General features: G+C 46.2%; 1 protein-coding gene across 3 annotated transcripts in view; it reads right to left on the reverse strand.

The window, feature by feature from the left end:
* Positions 1 to 208: 208 nt before the first annotated feature.
* Positions 209 to 17,671, reverse strand: part of NAALADL2 (N-acetylated alpha-linked acidic dipeptidase like 2) — a 552,606-nt gene continuing 535,143 nt past the window's right edge. For 2 of the 3 annotated variants that reach the window (XM_077348363.1, XM_077348364.1), the window contains exon 14: positions 209 to 1,464. In XM_077348363.1, the coding sequence (XP_077204478.1) occupies positions 1,266 to 1,464 (199 nt within the window). In that variant the 3' untranslated portion in view covers positions 209 to 1,265. Of the gene's footprint in view, positions 1,465 to 9,714; positions 9,760 to 17,671 lie in introns of those variants that run through there. The other variant, XM_077348365.1, reaches the window with a different exon arrangement.

A 17,671-nucleotide genomic window follows, 5' to 3' on the forward strand; every position in this document is an offset into this window, starting at 1 on the left:
ATCTGCTTAGTATGCAGAAGGTCTCTGGTTCAATCCTCGACATCTCCAGTCAAGAAGGTCAGATAGCAGGTGATGCGAAAGATCTCTGCCTGAGACCTTGAAGAGCGACAGCAAGACGGAATAGACCAGGGGTAGTCAACCTGTGGTCCTCCAGATGTTCATGGACTACAATTCCCATGAGCCCTTGTCAGCGGTTGCTGGCAGGGGCTCATGGGAATTGTAGTCCATGAACATCTGGAGGACCACAGATTGACTACCCCTGGAATAGACAATACAGATCTTGATGGACCAAGGGTCTGATTCAGTTTAAAGTCGCTTTATGGCAGAATTTTACTGTATTTAGTAGTCAAGATCCAAAGAAAGAGTCTGTGTGTGCAAGGATGCTTGGGACTTATTCACTGAGTTACACCTTACCCTCATATTGCCATATTGCAAACTGCTTGGGAAACGTCAAAATCAATTTGCAACATGAAATTGTAGTCTTGGATTTAATAGTTGGCATTAAAATGTGTGTGGGCCACATCTAAGTCTTTTAATCAGCCTTTCACAACATTTTTTTTACCATTGAGAACCCCCTGAAACAGTCTTCTGGCTTGAGAAGCCCCAGAAGTGGTGCGAATGTGCAGAATATGGTTGGGAAGCACAGGTGTGGACACGCCCAGCCAAGGCCCCTCCTCTTCCCACCCCCTCCAGGCCCATCAGGAGCCATTTTGGGAGTGAGGGCAGGTAGACATGACCATATATGTTCGTATCGCCCAATAAATGTTTAACAAATTTTAAAAATGTATAAAAAATTAATCTAACTCCCATCCCTTTGAGAAACCCCAGGATTTCAGGAAACCCCTGTTGAGAAAGCCTGCCTTCGATGCTCCCACGTATCCTCTTTGGATATCAACCGAGATTTTTAGTCATAAATATATATTTATAGAATATGTGTATATATATATATATATATTAAACTTTTTTAAAAAAAAAATTCATTTCTCAAATTCAAATGAGAAGTTTTCTTCCCTCGTGTTCTTTTTTTGAAAACACATTCAGGCGCGGAGCTGTAGAACGAATTACCGACAGTGCTAAGGGCTGGCTGGGAGACCTAAACGCACACAATACTACCTTGAAACGAGGACGTGTCTGAAAGAGCTGGCCACAGCTCTCTCCTGGAGAAGCTTTCCACCTGACAGGAATTCTGGTCCAGCTCGAAATGTAAACAAAATTCTGGAGGGTGGGTCCAGGGGAGGGAGAGAGGCCAAGGAGGTGCTGTTTCCTCACTGGCGCCCCGCCAAGACATCCTCAAAGACGTCCAGTCCCGCTTTGAAATAAACCTGAGCCGAATGGAGGCTGTCGAGTACTTTCGACAGGGCCGGCGGAAGAGTCTCGTTCGAACGACGCAGCTTGCCGCGTCCAGCCGCCTCCAGCAGTACCGAAAATTGGCGCGTCCTCTCGTCCAGCTTGTAAAGGATGTTTCTGAAAGAGAACAACGGAGAACGGTAAACTCTCGCCTCCGACGGAGGGAAATGGGCCTCTGAAAATCATCTGAAATCATCGAGGATGCCCCCAGGTGGCAGCCACGTTTTACAAATGATGTTTATTCCCTAACAGCAGCATTAACCCGCCGCACACTCAGAAGGGGAAGGTGTGCCTTTCTGCCTGCCGTCCCCAATTCGTCGCTGCGGGAGCAAGTGATTTATGAATCTTTATCAAAGGAAAAGAAGTCAAGCGGGATCAAATATGTATCGCAGCCTCAGCCCCCATGAAGCCCCCTCACAGAGTGAACACTTCATGTTGTCGAGAATCGCAGCCAGGTCTTGTGCTCAGTGGAGAGCCCCCCTGAAACCCCACAGGGCAGTCCCCGCCCCTTAGTAAGAAAGAGTTTATATTGCTATAAACAGAATTGTGTATCGTGGGGGAGAGGATACCCTAATGCAGGGGTAGTCAAATGGCGGCCCTCCAGATGTCCATGGACTACAATTCCAATGAGCCCCTGCCAGCGAATGCTGGCAGGGGCTCATGGGAATTGTAGTCCATGGATATCTGGAGGGCCGCCATTTGACTACCCCTGCCCTAATGGATTTCTCAAATATTTTTTTGGCTGGTCGACAAAGTGAGATCACACTTTCAGGGATGATCGATCTGCGAAAGCTAATGTGTAATTTTTATGATAGAAGGGTTTTCTTAACTCGCAGCTTGAAGATCGGCTACTGCCTGGCTGGGGAGAGGGGCTACCTTCCCTGCTGGCAGAAAGCACCCGTCCAGTTGCCGCTGACTTACAATGACCCGGCAAGGTGTCCAAGGCAACAGATTAAGACAGGTGGTCTGCCATTGTCCGCCTCTGCACCCCGGGCCCATTCCACACTTTCTGTGTGCTTTCAAAGGATTTTTTCCTGTGTGAAACAGTTGCAAAGGCACACGGAAAAGGCATTATCCAATGTGGGTGGGATGAGCCGAAAATATTTACCTTGAAAGTGCATTGAAAGCACATTGTTCAAAATATGCAGAATGAGTGCTGGTTTGCAGAGGAAAGCATGGCTAATACTGGATTACTCTGCACAATGTGGGATCTACATTGTTCGTCCACACTGAGAAAACATTTCACTGACGACATGACGAGGCGTTCCTAGAGGGGAAGCACCAGAGAACTGAAATCCAAAGCTTGGTACAGTGGTTAAGAGCGGGAGGTTCTAATCTGGCGCGACAGATTTGATTCCCTGCTCCTCTTCCGCGTGTAGCCAACAAGGGTTGACCTTGAGCTAGTCACAGCCCTGATAGTGCTGTTCTCACAGAGCAGTAATATCTGGGCTCTCTCAGTCCCACCTACCTCACAGGGTGCCTATTGTGGGGAGAGGCAGGGAAGACGACTATAAGCTGCTAGGAAGCTCCTTCTGTTGGAGAAAAGCAGGGTGTAAAAACCAGCTTGCCTTCTAAATCACTGCAACACACAAACTTGAATGGCTCAAAAAAGGTGTGCTAGCCAGGGTAGTTTTATAGCTCATACAGACACCTCTCCCTTCGCCCTTTATTTATTTAGCACACTGTTACCCTTTCCTTCTTCTTTGGAATAATAAAATCATAGTCCAGTGGCACCTTTAAGACCAACAAAGATATATTTGAGGCGTGAGCTTTCGAGTGCAAGCACTCTTCGTCAGACTAAGAGTCTAACTTGAAAGCTCACGCCCTGAATAAATCTTTGTTGGTCTTAAAGGTGCTCCTGGACTCTGATTTTATTATGCTACTTCAGACCAACATGGCTACTCATTTGAATCTCTTCTTCTGTGGAGCTCACGGTGGCATGCCAACATTTTCCTTTCCTCCATTTTATCCCTGGAACCGTCCTGCAAAGTAGGATAGGTTGAGAGGATGAATGGCCCATAAGGTCAGCCTGTGGATTTCAGGGCCCAGTGGGGATTTGAACCCCAGTTAAGAATCATAGAATCATAGAGTTGGAAGGGGCCATACAGGCCATCTAGTCCAACCCCCTGCTTAACACAGGATCAGCCCTAAGCATCCTAAAGCATCCAAGAAAAGTGTGTATTCAGCCTTTGCTTGAAGACTGCCAGTGAGGGGGAGCTCACCACCTTCTTAGGCAGCCTATTCCGCTGCTGAACTACTCTGACTGTGACATTTTTTTCCTGATATCTAGCCTATATTGAAGAGAGAAGAGAGAAGTTGAAGAGAGAAGAAGAGCTGGGCTTTTGTATCCTGCTTTTTACTACCTGAAGGAGTCTCAAAGCGCCTTCCCTTCCTCTCCCCACAGCAGACACTTGTGAGGGAGGTGAGACCGAGAGAGACCTGAAATTACAGAAGAAGAAGAGTTGGTTTTATATGCTGCTTTTTGCTACCCGAAGGAGTCTCAAAGTGGCTTACAGTCACCTTCCCTTTCCTCTCCCCACAGCAGACACTCTGTGAGGGAGGTGACGCTGAGAGAGCTCTGGCAGGACTGTGACCAGACCAGGGTCACCCAGCTGGCTGCCTGTGGAGGAAGAGTGGGGAATGAAACTCTGCTCACCAGCCATTGCTCTTAACCACACCATAAAGCTCTCTCGACATTTTAATCTTTCCATCCCACCTGCCTCGTGGGCTGCTTTTACTACTGCAGGTCTGGCAGGCAAAACCTTTCTCGTTTTTCCAATCAAGAGAGATGCAGATAGTTGCTGCACGATATTTGACACTCCCTCGAATCAGGCAGTCACCCTGGATTCCCACAGAGAGATGACATTGAAGCTGTCCGATTGTTTCTTTTCAATTTCCTTTCAAACGCACGTTTTCATTTTGTCCCGTATTCCTTATTATACATGCTGGCTTTCATCTTTACGTGGGTTTTGTTTGTTTGTTTCCATTAGCATCACAGGAAACATATTTCCTGCTGCAACATCTTTATTTTTCATCCAAGTGGGAGGGGATTTCGCAGAAAACATCTGAAAACACAGATGTTGCCAACTGCGTTCTGGTGGTCCTGCTTCTTGAGGCCATGGTACGTCTCTGCTACATCATTCGCCAAGCCACTTTATGACCCTTGGGTCTGAGTCATGAGACTATGCTGCCCTTGTGCATGGGAAAGTGTCACTCCAAGGGGGAAAGTATTTGTCTTTAGCTCATGAGTTTGAGGGACCCTTCAAAGCCATTGGCTTCAACAGGTATGTGCTACATATTTGACATAGATAGCACATGAACACATGAGGTCTGTACATTGTATTCAGATTGGCAGAAACCCTGCAGGGGATTAGGGATAAATCTTTCAGAAGATCTACTGCCGGTGAATTTCCTCCAGGCCATGCTGGCAAGGAATTATGGGGTTTTTTGGAGGGGGGCATCAAAGGGAATGGAACTGGGATTACTGTGGGTGGGCAGGTAGTTGTGAATTTCTTGCATTCCTAAGGGGGTTGGCCTAGATGACCCTGGAGGTCCCTTCCAACTCTGTTATTGTGCTATGTGGCCTAGTAGTCAGAGTCCTGGGCAAGGATTGGTCAGCCCAATGTTAGTACCCAGCAAGAGGTTTGGGAACAAGCATGGTCCGAATAATTGGTGATGCTCCAATGCAGCTTCTGGGTTTGTGATGTCATGTGCTGGGGTGACATGCTAGGGTTCCACCCGAACTCTATGGTTTTTATCAGAGTGGAAATCTAGGGCATCTCATGACACACTTCTGGATTGTACTGGAAGTGATGCTATGGCATCAGAGACACGCTGATTTCTCCCCTGTTGACTCCCACTGTGCTGGTAGTGGGAACCGGGGCTGTCAGAGTGGGAGCCCAGGTCACTCTGTCTCTGCCACAGAAGTTTGCTGGAAGAACCTGGAACCGTTGTATATACTCAACCTAACCTACCAGATTGGTTATCATGAGAATAAAATGGAGATGAATAAAACAATGTCAGCTGCTTTGTGTCCCACCTCGGGGAAAAGTTAGGGCATACTTGAAGTCAGTCAGTAAATAAACAAATAAAACCGGAACTTGATCCTTTTTTTAAACATGGGGATTGAACCTGGATCCTGAGCCATGAAGTACCCACGTGGGGTTTCTAGACCCCCTACCAGAGATAGGGGATCCCCTGCTTTGGCACCCTCCAGAGTCATTCAGGCAACCAGCAGGGGGACTTAGCAGGAGTAAACTGAGGCCTAGGCCTCTGTCACTGGCAATGCAGTGACATCAGTATATTCCAGAAGTGACACTATCAAGTCACTGGCAAAGTGTGGATGCTCTGGTATTTGGGCAAAATTTTTTATGGTAAAAATGACTTCATAGAATCATAGAGTTTGGAAAGTATCTACACGGTCATCTAGTCCAGTCCCCCTGCACAATGAAGGAACTCACAACTACCTGCCCACCTATGGTGACCTCAATGTCATGCTCGTTACTCCCCCTCACAACATTCTCCAGAATCCAGCCTGGCCTGGAAGAAATTCACCTACCATCCCACAGAGGAGATCAGCAATTACATGGTGGTTTCGCTCAAATACCAGAGTGTCCCCTAAGTTCTAGTTCTGTGATGACATAACTTCTGGTGTGCACCAGGAAATGACACTGCCATGTTGCTGGGGACCTTGGCCTCAGTTTGCTGGTAAAGTTCCCCACCACCACCCCACCCACTGTGGCCTAGCACCTGGATGTGTGTGCAAGCATGGGAAGGGGACTGAAGCAACTTGATTAACATGGACTAGTATGGAGATGAGAGCCTCTTGTGGCGCAGAGTGGTAAGGCAGCCGTCTGAAAGCTTTGCCCATAAGGCTGGGAGTTCAATCCCAGCAGCCGGCTCAAGGTTGACTCAGCCTTCCATCCTTCCGAGGTCGGTAAAATGAGTACCCAGCTTGCTGGGGGGTAAACGGTCATGACTGGGGAAGGCACTGGCAAACCATCCCGTATTGAGTCTGCCATGAAAACGCTAGAGGGCGTCACCCCAAGGGTCAGACATGACTCAGTGCTTGCACAGGGGATACCTTTACCTTTAGAGGAGAAAGGGGAACCTTCTGTGCTAACGGTGCTCTTCTGCCAGACCTACGATGGAGACCAGCGTGACTGAGAACAAAACTGTATAATGCTTCCTTCGCTTTTTTCCTTCCCCTGGCCCAATCTTTCCCCATAGTCTCCCCATCCCCGACTGCCCATTATCACCAAAATGGCAGAAAAATCACCAGCAAGATGAAGGCAATCTGAATAAAATGGTGGAACGGTGGAACGACGGAGCATTCTACGAATGAGAATTTGAAAAAAAAATTATTGTAGTTCTGTATTTTGCCAAATGTTGGTATTGAATGTTAATTATTGCCGTGAACTGCCTTGAGCCCGCTCATAGGAAGGGTGAGACCAAGAAATCAAATGACTGAATGGATGAATGGTTAAATAAAATAAATAATCCCCCAGCTATTCCTTGAAGCAGAAAAATCACAATAGGCTTCTAGCGGCAACACCGCAGGATCAAAAATCATAGTACTGAAAACCTACTCGGTGGGCTTCCACTTGCCTTTGGTGGGTTTGCCACAGGAGGCAATAAATATTATCTTAAAGCAGGTGTAATCATTATCCTAATTAGAACTGCATGTAAATATCGTAAATCTCTACCCAGGATGCCTTTGATGATGAACCGAATTGTGTGATGTCGGGGAAAGGATGGGGGAGAGGGGTTGTCAGTGATATCAAGCAGGACTTTATCCTCCAACACTTGCAAAGGATTTCATAAAACGAATGGACAGGGGAAAGGGGGGAAAAAATAACAAAGGAAAGCTGTTCAGCCAAGACACTCCATTAGTAACTTAATTACATGACAGGCCCAGTGGCAACTCCAAATTAGTAATAAAACTGCCAGCGATAGTCACCCAGAAGACTACCGAAGAGTATTTTCTGCAGATTACTATCAAAGCCTTCTAATTACCATTCAGAGAGGGATTGGCTTTAAAAAAAAAAAAGTGACAGGATAAATGGCGACTTAAAAAGTGCACTTTGGAAATTAAGGTTCCTTTATAGCCTCTTTTGCATAAGGAGCATAATTCGGCCCTCCCAGAGGCATGGAGGATCACAAAACAGCTACACTTGAACATCTGAGGAGCTTTTAAAGCAGTGTAAACAAGGCGTTGTCACGAGATGTAGAGGACTGGCGAAAGGTTTGACCAGGGGCTGGTTTGGGTTGGGATTCTCTCTGCAATGGTGGCTGGCCAGAGGAAAGCAAATGCATTTTTCACATATCACTCACATCAAAATCACAAAATGTCATAGTCCCATTGTATACGGCACTGGTCAGACCACACCTGGAATACTGTGTGCAGTTCTGGAGGCCTCACTTCAAGAAGGACATCGATAAAATTGAAAGGGTACAGAGGAGAGCGACGAAGATGATCTGGGGCCAAGGGACCAAGCCCTATGAAGATAGGTTGAGGGACTTGGGAATGTTCAGCCTGGAGAAAAGGAGGTTGAGAGGAAACATGATAGCCCTCTTTAAGTATTTGAAAGATTGTCACTTGGAGGAGGGCAGGATGCTGTTTCTGTTGGCTGCAGAGGAGAGGACACGCAGTAATGGTTTTAAACTTCAAGTACAACAATATAGGCTAGATATCAGGAAAAAGTTTTTCACAGAGTAGTTCAGCAGTGGAATAGGCTGCCTAAGGAGGTGGTGAGCTCCCCCTCACTGGCAGTCTTCAAGCAAAGGTTAGATACACACTTTTCTTGGATGCTTTAGGATGCTTTGGGCTGATCCTGTGTAGAGCAGGGGGTTGGACTAGATGGCCTGTATGGCCCCTTCCAACTCTATGATTCGATGATTCTATGATTCTAACTCCAAGCTGAACCCAAGCTAACTTTGCACCGTTTGAAATCTGTAATGATGAACGTTAAGTCGGAAGCAACCCGAAAACTCAGTTTTCTGCAGCTTGTTTTGTTTCAGCAATAAGCATATTCCTTGCTTTGGAGCAGAACAGAAACTAATTTTGTGGAGTCTGCATTTGTCTTCATTACTAAGTCTGCGTGTGAAAGTTGGGACAATGAAGAAGGCTGACAGGAAGGAAGTTGATTAATTGGAAATGCGGGGATGGAAAGAGGGCTTTACAAATACTATGGACTGCCAAGAAAACAAATGGGTGAGTTCTAGCTCAAACCAAGCCTGAACTCTCCCCAGGAGCTATAATGACTTAACGATTGGGCTTGGGTCACACTATGAGAAGACAAGGGTCATTGGAAAAGAGAATAATGCTAGGAAAAGTTAAAAGCAGCAGGAAAAGAGGGAGACCCGACAATAGATGGCCTGACACAGTCATGGAAGCCATGGCCCTCACTTTCATAGAATCATATCATAGAATCATAGAGTTGGAAGGGGCCATACAGGCCATCTAGTCCAACCCCCTGCTCAATGCAGGATCAGCCCTAAGCATCCTAAAGCATCCAAGAAACTTTGCAAGACCTGAGCAAAGCTATTTATGATAGGATAGGATGGTCTGGAGAACAGCAATTCATAGGTTTGCAATAGCCGAAAAAAACTTGACAGCATTTAATAGGTACAAATTTGTCCTAAATAAAACCGAGCGTAGATTCATTTTATTCCACTCAAAAAAAAAGGTTTAAAGCTATTTATCTTTGCTGCCACAGTTTATTCTTGTTGTATTATGCACATGGGTAATTTCAGCCAATCAGATGTTGCAAAGTAAATTGGATGATGTCATAATGAAATTCAGCCATATACAGTTTTCTTTGAACGGACTATTGTATTAATCTATTTTGTTGTACTGTATTTTACTTGTAAACTGCTGTGGGCTCGCTGGCCCAAGAGTGACGGCAAATGAATGAATGAATGAATGAATGAATGAATGAATGAATGAATGAAGGAAGGAAGGAAGGAAGGAAGGAAGGAAGGAAGGAAGGAAGGAAGGAAGGAAGGAAAGGACTCAGGGTGGAAGGAAGGAAGGAAGGAAGGAAGGAAGGAAAGGACTCAGGGCGGAAGGAAGGAAGGAAGGAAGGAGGGAGGGAGGGAGGGAGGGAGGGAGGGAGGGAGGGAGGAAGGAAGGAAGGAAGGAAGGAAGGAAGTGTCCTTTGCCACTTTCAGTATGGCTTGGCCAGAGAAGATGGAGGACAAACTTCAGTCTCATCTACGTTGATCCACTTAGGGAGCCCCCAAAATACATCAAAGAGGAAGGAACACAGTAACTGTGTTGTATTTACCTGATTCAAATGCTCTCAATCTGGCCTCTTTGCCTAATCACTTAATTCCACGCCCCTTCAGCCTCAACAATTTTGATCACTTAAGTATAATGTTCAGAGAGCGTGTGGCCAGCACAAAGAGATTCTTAAAAGGAAAAAAGCAATGCATTATTGATGACAGTAATGAAATTACAGCACGCATCACTCTTCCTTAATGGGTCCATTCCAGCCAATGCATCAGCGGCAACTCCAGAAGGGAAGCCCCAAACTGGGGAAAAGTAATTAATAACTTCAGACAGCAGTGCCGAAGGAGATAAAACTTCTTTGCAGAAGTGACAAATCAACCTTAATAAACTAAAGCAAAGGTACATACAAAAGAAATTTTATTAAAGGGGGTGAATCTATGGTCTTTATGAGCCACTTCCGCGATTGAAAAAATGGGCTCATGGGTGATAGAAATGATGGCTCGCTATTCAAACACGGCTTTTCATTAGCTGAAATGGGAACGGAATGGGACCCGTATCAGCCAGAACGTTACTTGCTTTATTCCCCAAGCCTAAGATAAATCACACGGGATAATGCCGTCCCTCTGCAAATGGCTTGGGCTGTAAGAGTGTTAATGCAAGAGCTAATTTTATTTTTTTTTAAGAATACTGAAGTCTTTCAGAGGCTAAGCTGAGGCAGCTTCTTGAAGCAGGGATAGGCAACACCCCTGCACACTCCCAACAGTGACATGCCACACCATTTTGGCTGGCACTTAGGACCAGGGTACCAGCCAGCCAGCCAGCCAAGCAAGCACCCACCCACCCATCCACTCAAGGTGCTAGGAACATGTATACTCATTTTACCGACCTCGGGAGAATGGAAGGCTGAGTCAACCTTGAGCCGGCTGCTGGGATTGAACTCCCAGCCTCATGGGCAAAGCTTTCAGACAACATTTCTGCTGCCTTACCACTCTGCGCCACAAGGGGCTCTTCGGGGTAGAATAGGCTTGCTATTTCCTTTCTCTGAGGTAGCGGAGAAAATGGCTTCCTTTGAAGGTTTCTGTAAAAAGTTAGCCGTTCGCTTCTGGTGTGCTTGCGTTGCCTTTCTGTTGAATAAATCAGGATAGTTTGGGCCCGTCAACTGATTCACGCCATCCCATAATCGGTTGGGTTCCTAGGTTAAAGGTTCGCGATGTGAAAGGTTCTCTTTCCCAGGAGTTGGTAAGACCTCCTCTTGGTTAAAAAAGAGGTTCTTACTGGTGGCAGCAAAAAGGAAATAACTGGACAGGGGGAAATATGGAAGATTGTTTCAGGGTGGCAATCAGTACACAGCACTTCCTCTCCCCCCTCCTCCTCCTAAAATGCTTGTGGCTTAGGAAGAAGAAGAAGAAGAAGAAGAAGAGTTGGTTCTTATATGCCGCTTTTCCCTACCCGAAGGAGGCTCAAAGCGGCTTACAGTCGCCTTCCCATTCCTCTTCCCACAACAGACACCCTGTGGGGTGGGTGAGGCTGAGAGAGCCCTGATATCACTGCCCGGTCAGAACAGCTTTATCAGTGCTGTGGCGAGCCCAAGATCACCCAGCTGGTTGCATGTGGGGGAGTGCGGAATCGAACCCGGCATGCCAGATTAGAAGTCCACACTCCTAACCACTACACCATACTGAAGGCAGGCACATGGAGGGGAGGTGGGTCAGCATACAGGCTATATCCTCTCCTGTTATAGGAAGGAGGCTTTGGATTAGGCCATGCTCAGAGCCGAAAGTTACAAAATCCTCAGCATGGCTGTTTCTGCACAGGGATGCTTCCAATTCCAGGCTCACTGCTGCTGCCAAAACCGCTCAGCAGCCATGTGTTTCTGTGTGGCAGGCTTCCCAGCATTTTCCCCATGACGCTCCATGTTCCTCTGGCACACCCTGCGGATCTTTTTTTCCAAAGCATTAAAAAAAAATCAGTAATTGACACAGAAATATGCTGTCACATGGGTAGAAATGGCGGACATGCAAGGACTTGCATGAGGCACCTCACTTCTGCTCCTGCACTATTACTCTTTCTTGAAAGCCCCATAGCCTCTCCCCATTTCCTGCTTCCTCCTCTCCTTTATGCTCACCAGCCAAGCCCCTCCCCTTTCCCTGCTTCCTTCTCTCCTTCCTCCCACCATCCAATTTCACATTATCTGCCCTCCTTTCACTCCCTGGGGAACCTATGGCAGAGCTGTGCAGTGCCAGACAAACCGAGCCCATTTCCATGGTAGGGAACCTGAAAAGTCTTGTGGACTTTTCCCTGCATCTTCTCCCCTTACTATTTCGTCATCCCCTTCTACCAGCCATATCTGTGCTATTCCCTGCTTCCTTTCTTTGCTCTTTCCTTCCCACCCACCCACAAACCTGCCACATTCAGCTATATTTATTATTCACTTCATTTCTCCCCATCCTTTCTCCATAGTGGGGAGCCAAAGTGGGGTAGTCCTTCTTCTCCATTTTGCCCTCACAGCAACCCTGTGAGTGAGGAGAGGCTGAGAGTGTGTGATTGGCCCAAAGTGAGTCACCACAACAGAGTGAGGATTAGAACATGGGTCTCCTAGATTCTAGCATAAAACTCAAACCTGGGTTTTCTCAATGACCGTTTATGCACTGGGAACTTCACTGCCTCACCCCTCTCAGAAGCACAGCTAGGGGGTGGATGAGGTGCACCAGGCCAAATGCTCCCCCATGTGGGTGCAGGAAGAGGAGGGTCAACCTGCCACGACTAAAACTCCAGCCTGCAGCCAGGCATGAAACCTCCAGTGCATAAACGGTCAACCAGAGTTTCCTGCAACCCTGGGGTATCCTGATGGTCCTGAATGGATGTTTTTTTAAATTTGTTAAACATTTATTGGATGATATGACCATACAAAGTCATGTCGACCTCCCCAAATGGCCAATGATTGGCTTGGTGGGGTGGGAAGGGGAAGGGACCTGAGTGGGCATGTACTCAGCTATGCTACTCAACCATATTCTGCATGATCGCGTCACTTCTGGGGTTTCTCAAAGCCTGAAAAATGTTTCAGGGGTTTCTCAGTGGGAAAAAGGGTTGAGAAAGGCAGCATCATGTTGACTTTCATAGAGTGGCTCCCATTGGATAACAGCAAGCAGCTGGGCCTGAATAAGTCACACAATTTGTGTGGTAGTAAGTGGTCCTTCAAAGACCAGAGCAATTCTGGAAGGGGTTAGGCCAGGGGTAGTCAAACTGCGGCCCTCCAGATGTCCATGGACTACAATTCCCAGGAGCCCCCTGCCAGCGAATGCTGGCAGGGGCTCCTGGGAATTGTAGTCCATGGACATCTGGAGGGGCCGCAGTTTGACTACCCCTGGGTTAGGCTTTCCCTGACAGAAAACAAGACTTGAAGGCTCAGAACAATGCTGAGGTTTCCTACAAACGGCTACTGGAAGCATTTATTTCTTTAAGCTACGAGTGTGTTTTATCATTTAGAGAGGGAACACTCACTGTCTAACGTTTCCTTTTTTTAGATTTTAGAATTGTCTGCAAACCGAGGGCTTTTCTCAGGTTCATAGAAAGATCTGTCTTGTCTGTCCATGCCCCCAATGTACGTATTTCAGAATCCACAAATGGGGCCAACTTGAGAATTATACATATTGACTTGGAGATATCAATTACCAACTAAAATACAAAACTCAAAAAACTCCTCAGTGTCACCTGGTAGGTAGGACCAGGGAAAGCAAAATGGCACCCAATGAAAGTGGAATCAGAAAAATCTGGAGTTTCCTGTTCATGGGACAGTTCTCTTGGCTTTGTTGGGATTGATGGGAAACAAATAAGTTTTGGAAAAGATTTCAGAAAAGATGGAGGGAAACCTGGGAGGGGGGGGGCCTGAAAACACCATGGTCAGGACCAGTTTATCCAGGTAGCACATGTAAAACATGCCATGTTCCCCACGCATCCAGGGGCCCCACACAGTGTCTTCCCTGCCATGGCTCAGGGTCATAGCCTTTCTCTTCCCCCTTTTCCCTCTATAAGGACACTCAGCGTGACATCCCTTTCCACCGTAAGAGGTCACTTTGCCCACAGTCTGGTTGCTCCTGCCACAATGGTACTCTGCTGCTGCTGTTGTTAGTTGTGAAGTCGTGTCTGACCCAATGCGACCCCATGGACAATGATCCTCCAGGCCTTCCAGTCCTCTACCATTCCCCGGAGTCCATTTAAGTTTTCACCTACTGCTTCAGTGACTCCATCCAGCCACCTCATTCTCTGTCGTCCCCTTCTTCTTTTGCCCTCAATCGCTCCCAGCATTAGGCTCTTCTCCAGGGAGTCCTTCCTTCTCATGAGGTGGCCAAAGTATGTGCTAGGGCCCCACAAATCCTTAAATTGACTCTGGTGCTACAGACCCCAAAATCTTAAAACCATTCCTGACCATGGTGCTGGGAGGAAATAGGGGAGGGGAACATTTCTAAACATGCGAGATAACACCTGATTCAGCAAAGCAGGTTGATCAAATCATCTCAATTATGAACTGTTTTGACAGAATTACTTAAACAGCAATGGAAATGTAAAGTATTTTTCTTTTTTTCCCCTTTAATTTATTTTCAAATTTTTAGACCGCCACTCCCAGAATCAACTGGCTCATGGTGGTTTACAGAGATCTAAAATCCCATAAAACAGTAAAATTCCCAGACAAAACCCAAGATGGCAGTAAAAAACACCACAACAGGATGACCCACTATATCCCCCCCCCTTTCAATCATCTTCCCTGCCTCTCCCTTTAGTTATTTCTAATTACTGGTGCTGGAATTCACTGGCAGTCTTCAAGCAAAGGTTGGATACACACTTTTCTTGGATGCTTTAGGATGCGTAGGGCTGATCCTGCGTTGAGCAGGGGGTTGGACTAGATGGCCCGTATGGCCCCTTCCAACTCTATGATTCTATGATTCTATGATTCTAAGAATTCCCCAGTTGCAGATTTCATCTCTGTGCAACTTCTTTGTAGGGAATGCTTTCTGCTGATGGTTCAGATGTTAAAATAAACTTGACATTATTATTATTATTATTATTTTATATTGAGAGCCCCAGGATCCCACGTACATCTTAAACCAAATCCTGGGTTTTGCGTCGTGTCGGTGAGCAATAAATGCAGCCCTGATTATATAGCTTGTATTTTACCTTTTTGAACACTGGCGTTAAAGAGATAAGAGAGACGGGGAGAAAAAGGAAAGCTCCATTCTAATAATTTAAAGAAACTCAGCCAGGCAACAGTTTGCGCCTGATGAGATCAAGTACAATCGGGAACACTGGCTATCAAGAAGCAATCTGGAGGAGATAGTATTGATTTAAATGGGATTATACACTGGGCGAGCACTTGAAACCTAACCTTGCTTCATTGAAATCAATGAGAGCCTTGTCATATGCATCAGCGGGACAAAAGTGCCTTGGAAGTAGCTCACAAAGCCAGGAAGGATATGGTGGTGCTAGTATGTCGAGGCCTCTGGGCCTGAGGGTTCGCAAGGGATGTCCCAGGAATTGGCTCTGCACTTTTCAAAGAGATGAATGGGGAGAAAAGGTGGTGGAAGCTCCTTCAACCTGCTCCGTTCCATGGTTTGATACCTTCCTCTACCCCACTCTGATATTGTGTGTGAGAGTCGGTATGTACAGCATAGCCCAGGGGTAGTCAACCTGTGGTCCTCCAGATGTCCATGGACTACAATTCCCATGAGCCACTGCCAGAAAACACTGGCAGGGGCTCATGGGAATTGTAGTCCATGGACATCTGGAGAACCGCAGGTTGACTACCCCTGGCATAGCCCATGCTAGCCCAACCTCATCAGATTTCAGAAGCAGAGTTGGCGTCCCTTGGAAGGGAGACCACCATGGAAGTCCAGGATTCCTCTCTTGCCTTGAAAGCCCTATGGGCTCGCCAAAGGTTGACTGTAACTTGGTAGCACTTTTCTACCACCATAACAAGTAGAGGGAGGCTCAATCGCTGCATCATTTCCCACTTCTTAAGGGACAGGACAAATTTCTGTGTTGCAACTTGACGACTGCTTTTATTCCCTTTTCATGGAACTCTTTTCCTTCAATTATAACCATTTGTGTTGTGATAACAGCTCTCCAGCTTGGTGTAGTGGTTAGGAGTTCAGAATTCTAATCTGGAGAGCCAGGTTTGATTCTGCACTCCCCCACATGCAGCCAGCTGGGTGGCCTTGGGCTCCCCACAGCACTGATAAAACTGTTCTGACTGAGCAGGAATATCAGATCTCTGTCAACCTCACCCACCTCACAGGGTGTCTGTTGTGGGGAGAGGAAAGGGAAGGAGATAGTAAGCTGCTTTGAGACTCCTTCAGGTACAGAAAAGTGGCATATTAGAACCAAGGCAGATTGACAGGATGGGACATTCAATGTACAATCCAAGAGGATTCCAGTTGTACAACCAGCCAGAGATCTAAAAACCGAACTGAAGCCAAACACCAGTCTTAACATGACACATTAAATGAAGCGGAAATTACATAGTAGGACCCCAGTTTCAGCCATTAAACTGCCATGACAGTTCTCTGGGTGAAGTTGAGGGACGGATCGTACATCCTAGCCTACCTCGTGTGGTTGTTGTGAGGATAGAATGGAAAAAGAAAGAATGATGCTGAGTCCCCACTGGGGAGAAAAGCAGGGGACAAATAAATAAATAAATAAATAAATAAATAAATAAATAAATAAATAAATAAATAAATAAATAAATAAATAAATAAATAAATAAATAAATAAATAAATAAATAAATAAATAAATACGTACATACATACATGCATACATACATACATACATACTCTGGGTGCTCTACCATTGTATTCATTGCAAAATTTCCATTTGTGCTTAGAACTCTTGTGCAAACAAAGATCCAAGAACAAGACCACAGAAGCTGCTTGTGCGGAAATCATTCCACACAACTTACGGAGGCCGCCAAGGACTGGCTGACGATACACGCCTCTGAAGCTCAGTTCCGTCACAAGCATTAATGCAAATTTGTACCACTTGTAGGGACTGGCTGAGTTCTGCTGAGTCGGATGGACATTTGAATATGTTTGCATATTCCAGTGAGGCCACCCAGCCTTTTACCTGGGAAGCCGCAACATTTTCCGTTTGAAATCCTGACATATTGGAAAGCTGCAGGTATTCCCAGCTCTGTCTGGATCTTTCAAAAGACATACTGTATATCTTTTCTCATTGGCCACCTCATGAGAAGGAAGGACTCCCTGGAGAAGAGCCTAATGCTGGGAGTGATCAAGGGCAAAAGAAGAAGGGGACGACAGAGAATGAGGTGGCTGGATGGAGTCACTGGAGCAGCAAACTTAAATGGACTCTGGGGAATGGTAGAGGACAGGAAGGCCTGGAGGATCATTGTCCATGGGGTCACATTGGGTCGGACACGATTTCGTACCTAACAACAACAAAATACCTTTTCTCAATTTGATGGGAACACACGACTTCTGCCCCTGTGAGACATTTATTTAAGGCCTGCCATGAGCGATGCATAGCCGTTAATTTGCTAGATATAACTTCTTCCCTTACAAAAAAATCCTCTAGGTTAGGATGGCTGCCTGAACTCCTCTCGATATTGAAATGCAGGCACTTCTACTTTTATCCCTATCGCGTTCCGGTTAGCATTCATCAGGCTATCTGAATGCCATTAATATCGTCACTGGAGCAATGCTTCTCGCATTATCTGCTGGTACAGATGGGAACGGCAATGACACAGTTTCCTTAATGGAAAATATATTTGCAGCCAAATCTCAAACCTCACAGATGTCAAAACACAAACGAGAAGCCATATATTTCTTTTTAAAAAAAATCAATATACGTTGGCCTGGAGAAAGAATCGCATCCATTTCCTCCCACCCCCACTTTCAGTTTGGTCTGGACCTCAGGTAGCCGACAATGGAACTAGACCAGAAAACAGAATTTCGACAGTTCGTTGTGTCATGGGCAGACTGAAAATGACTAATGCAGCCTGAGATTTCTCCATTAGTCTTTTTGAGCGTTTAGACTCCCTTGTAGGCATGTTGCCATGCTGGAGCAGTTCAGAAACCGCACAG

The sequence above is a fragment of the Paroedura picta genome, chromosome 8, assembly GCF_049243985.1.
Source record: "Paroedura picta isolate Pp20150507F chromosome 8, Ppicta_v3.0, whole genome shotgun sequence".
NCBI classification, from domain to species: Eukaryota; Metazoa; Chordata; class Lepidosauria; order Squamata; family Gekkonidae; genus Paroedura; species Paroedura picta.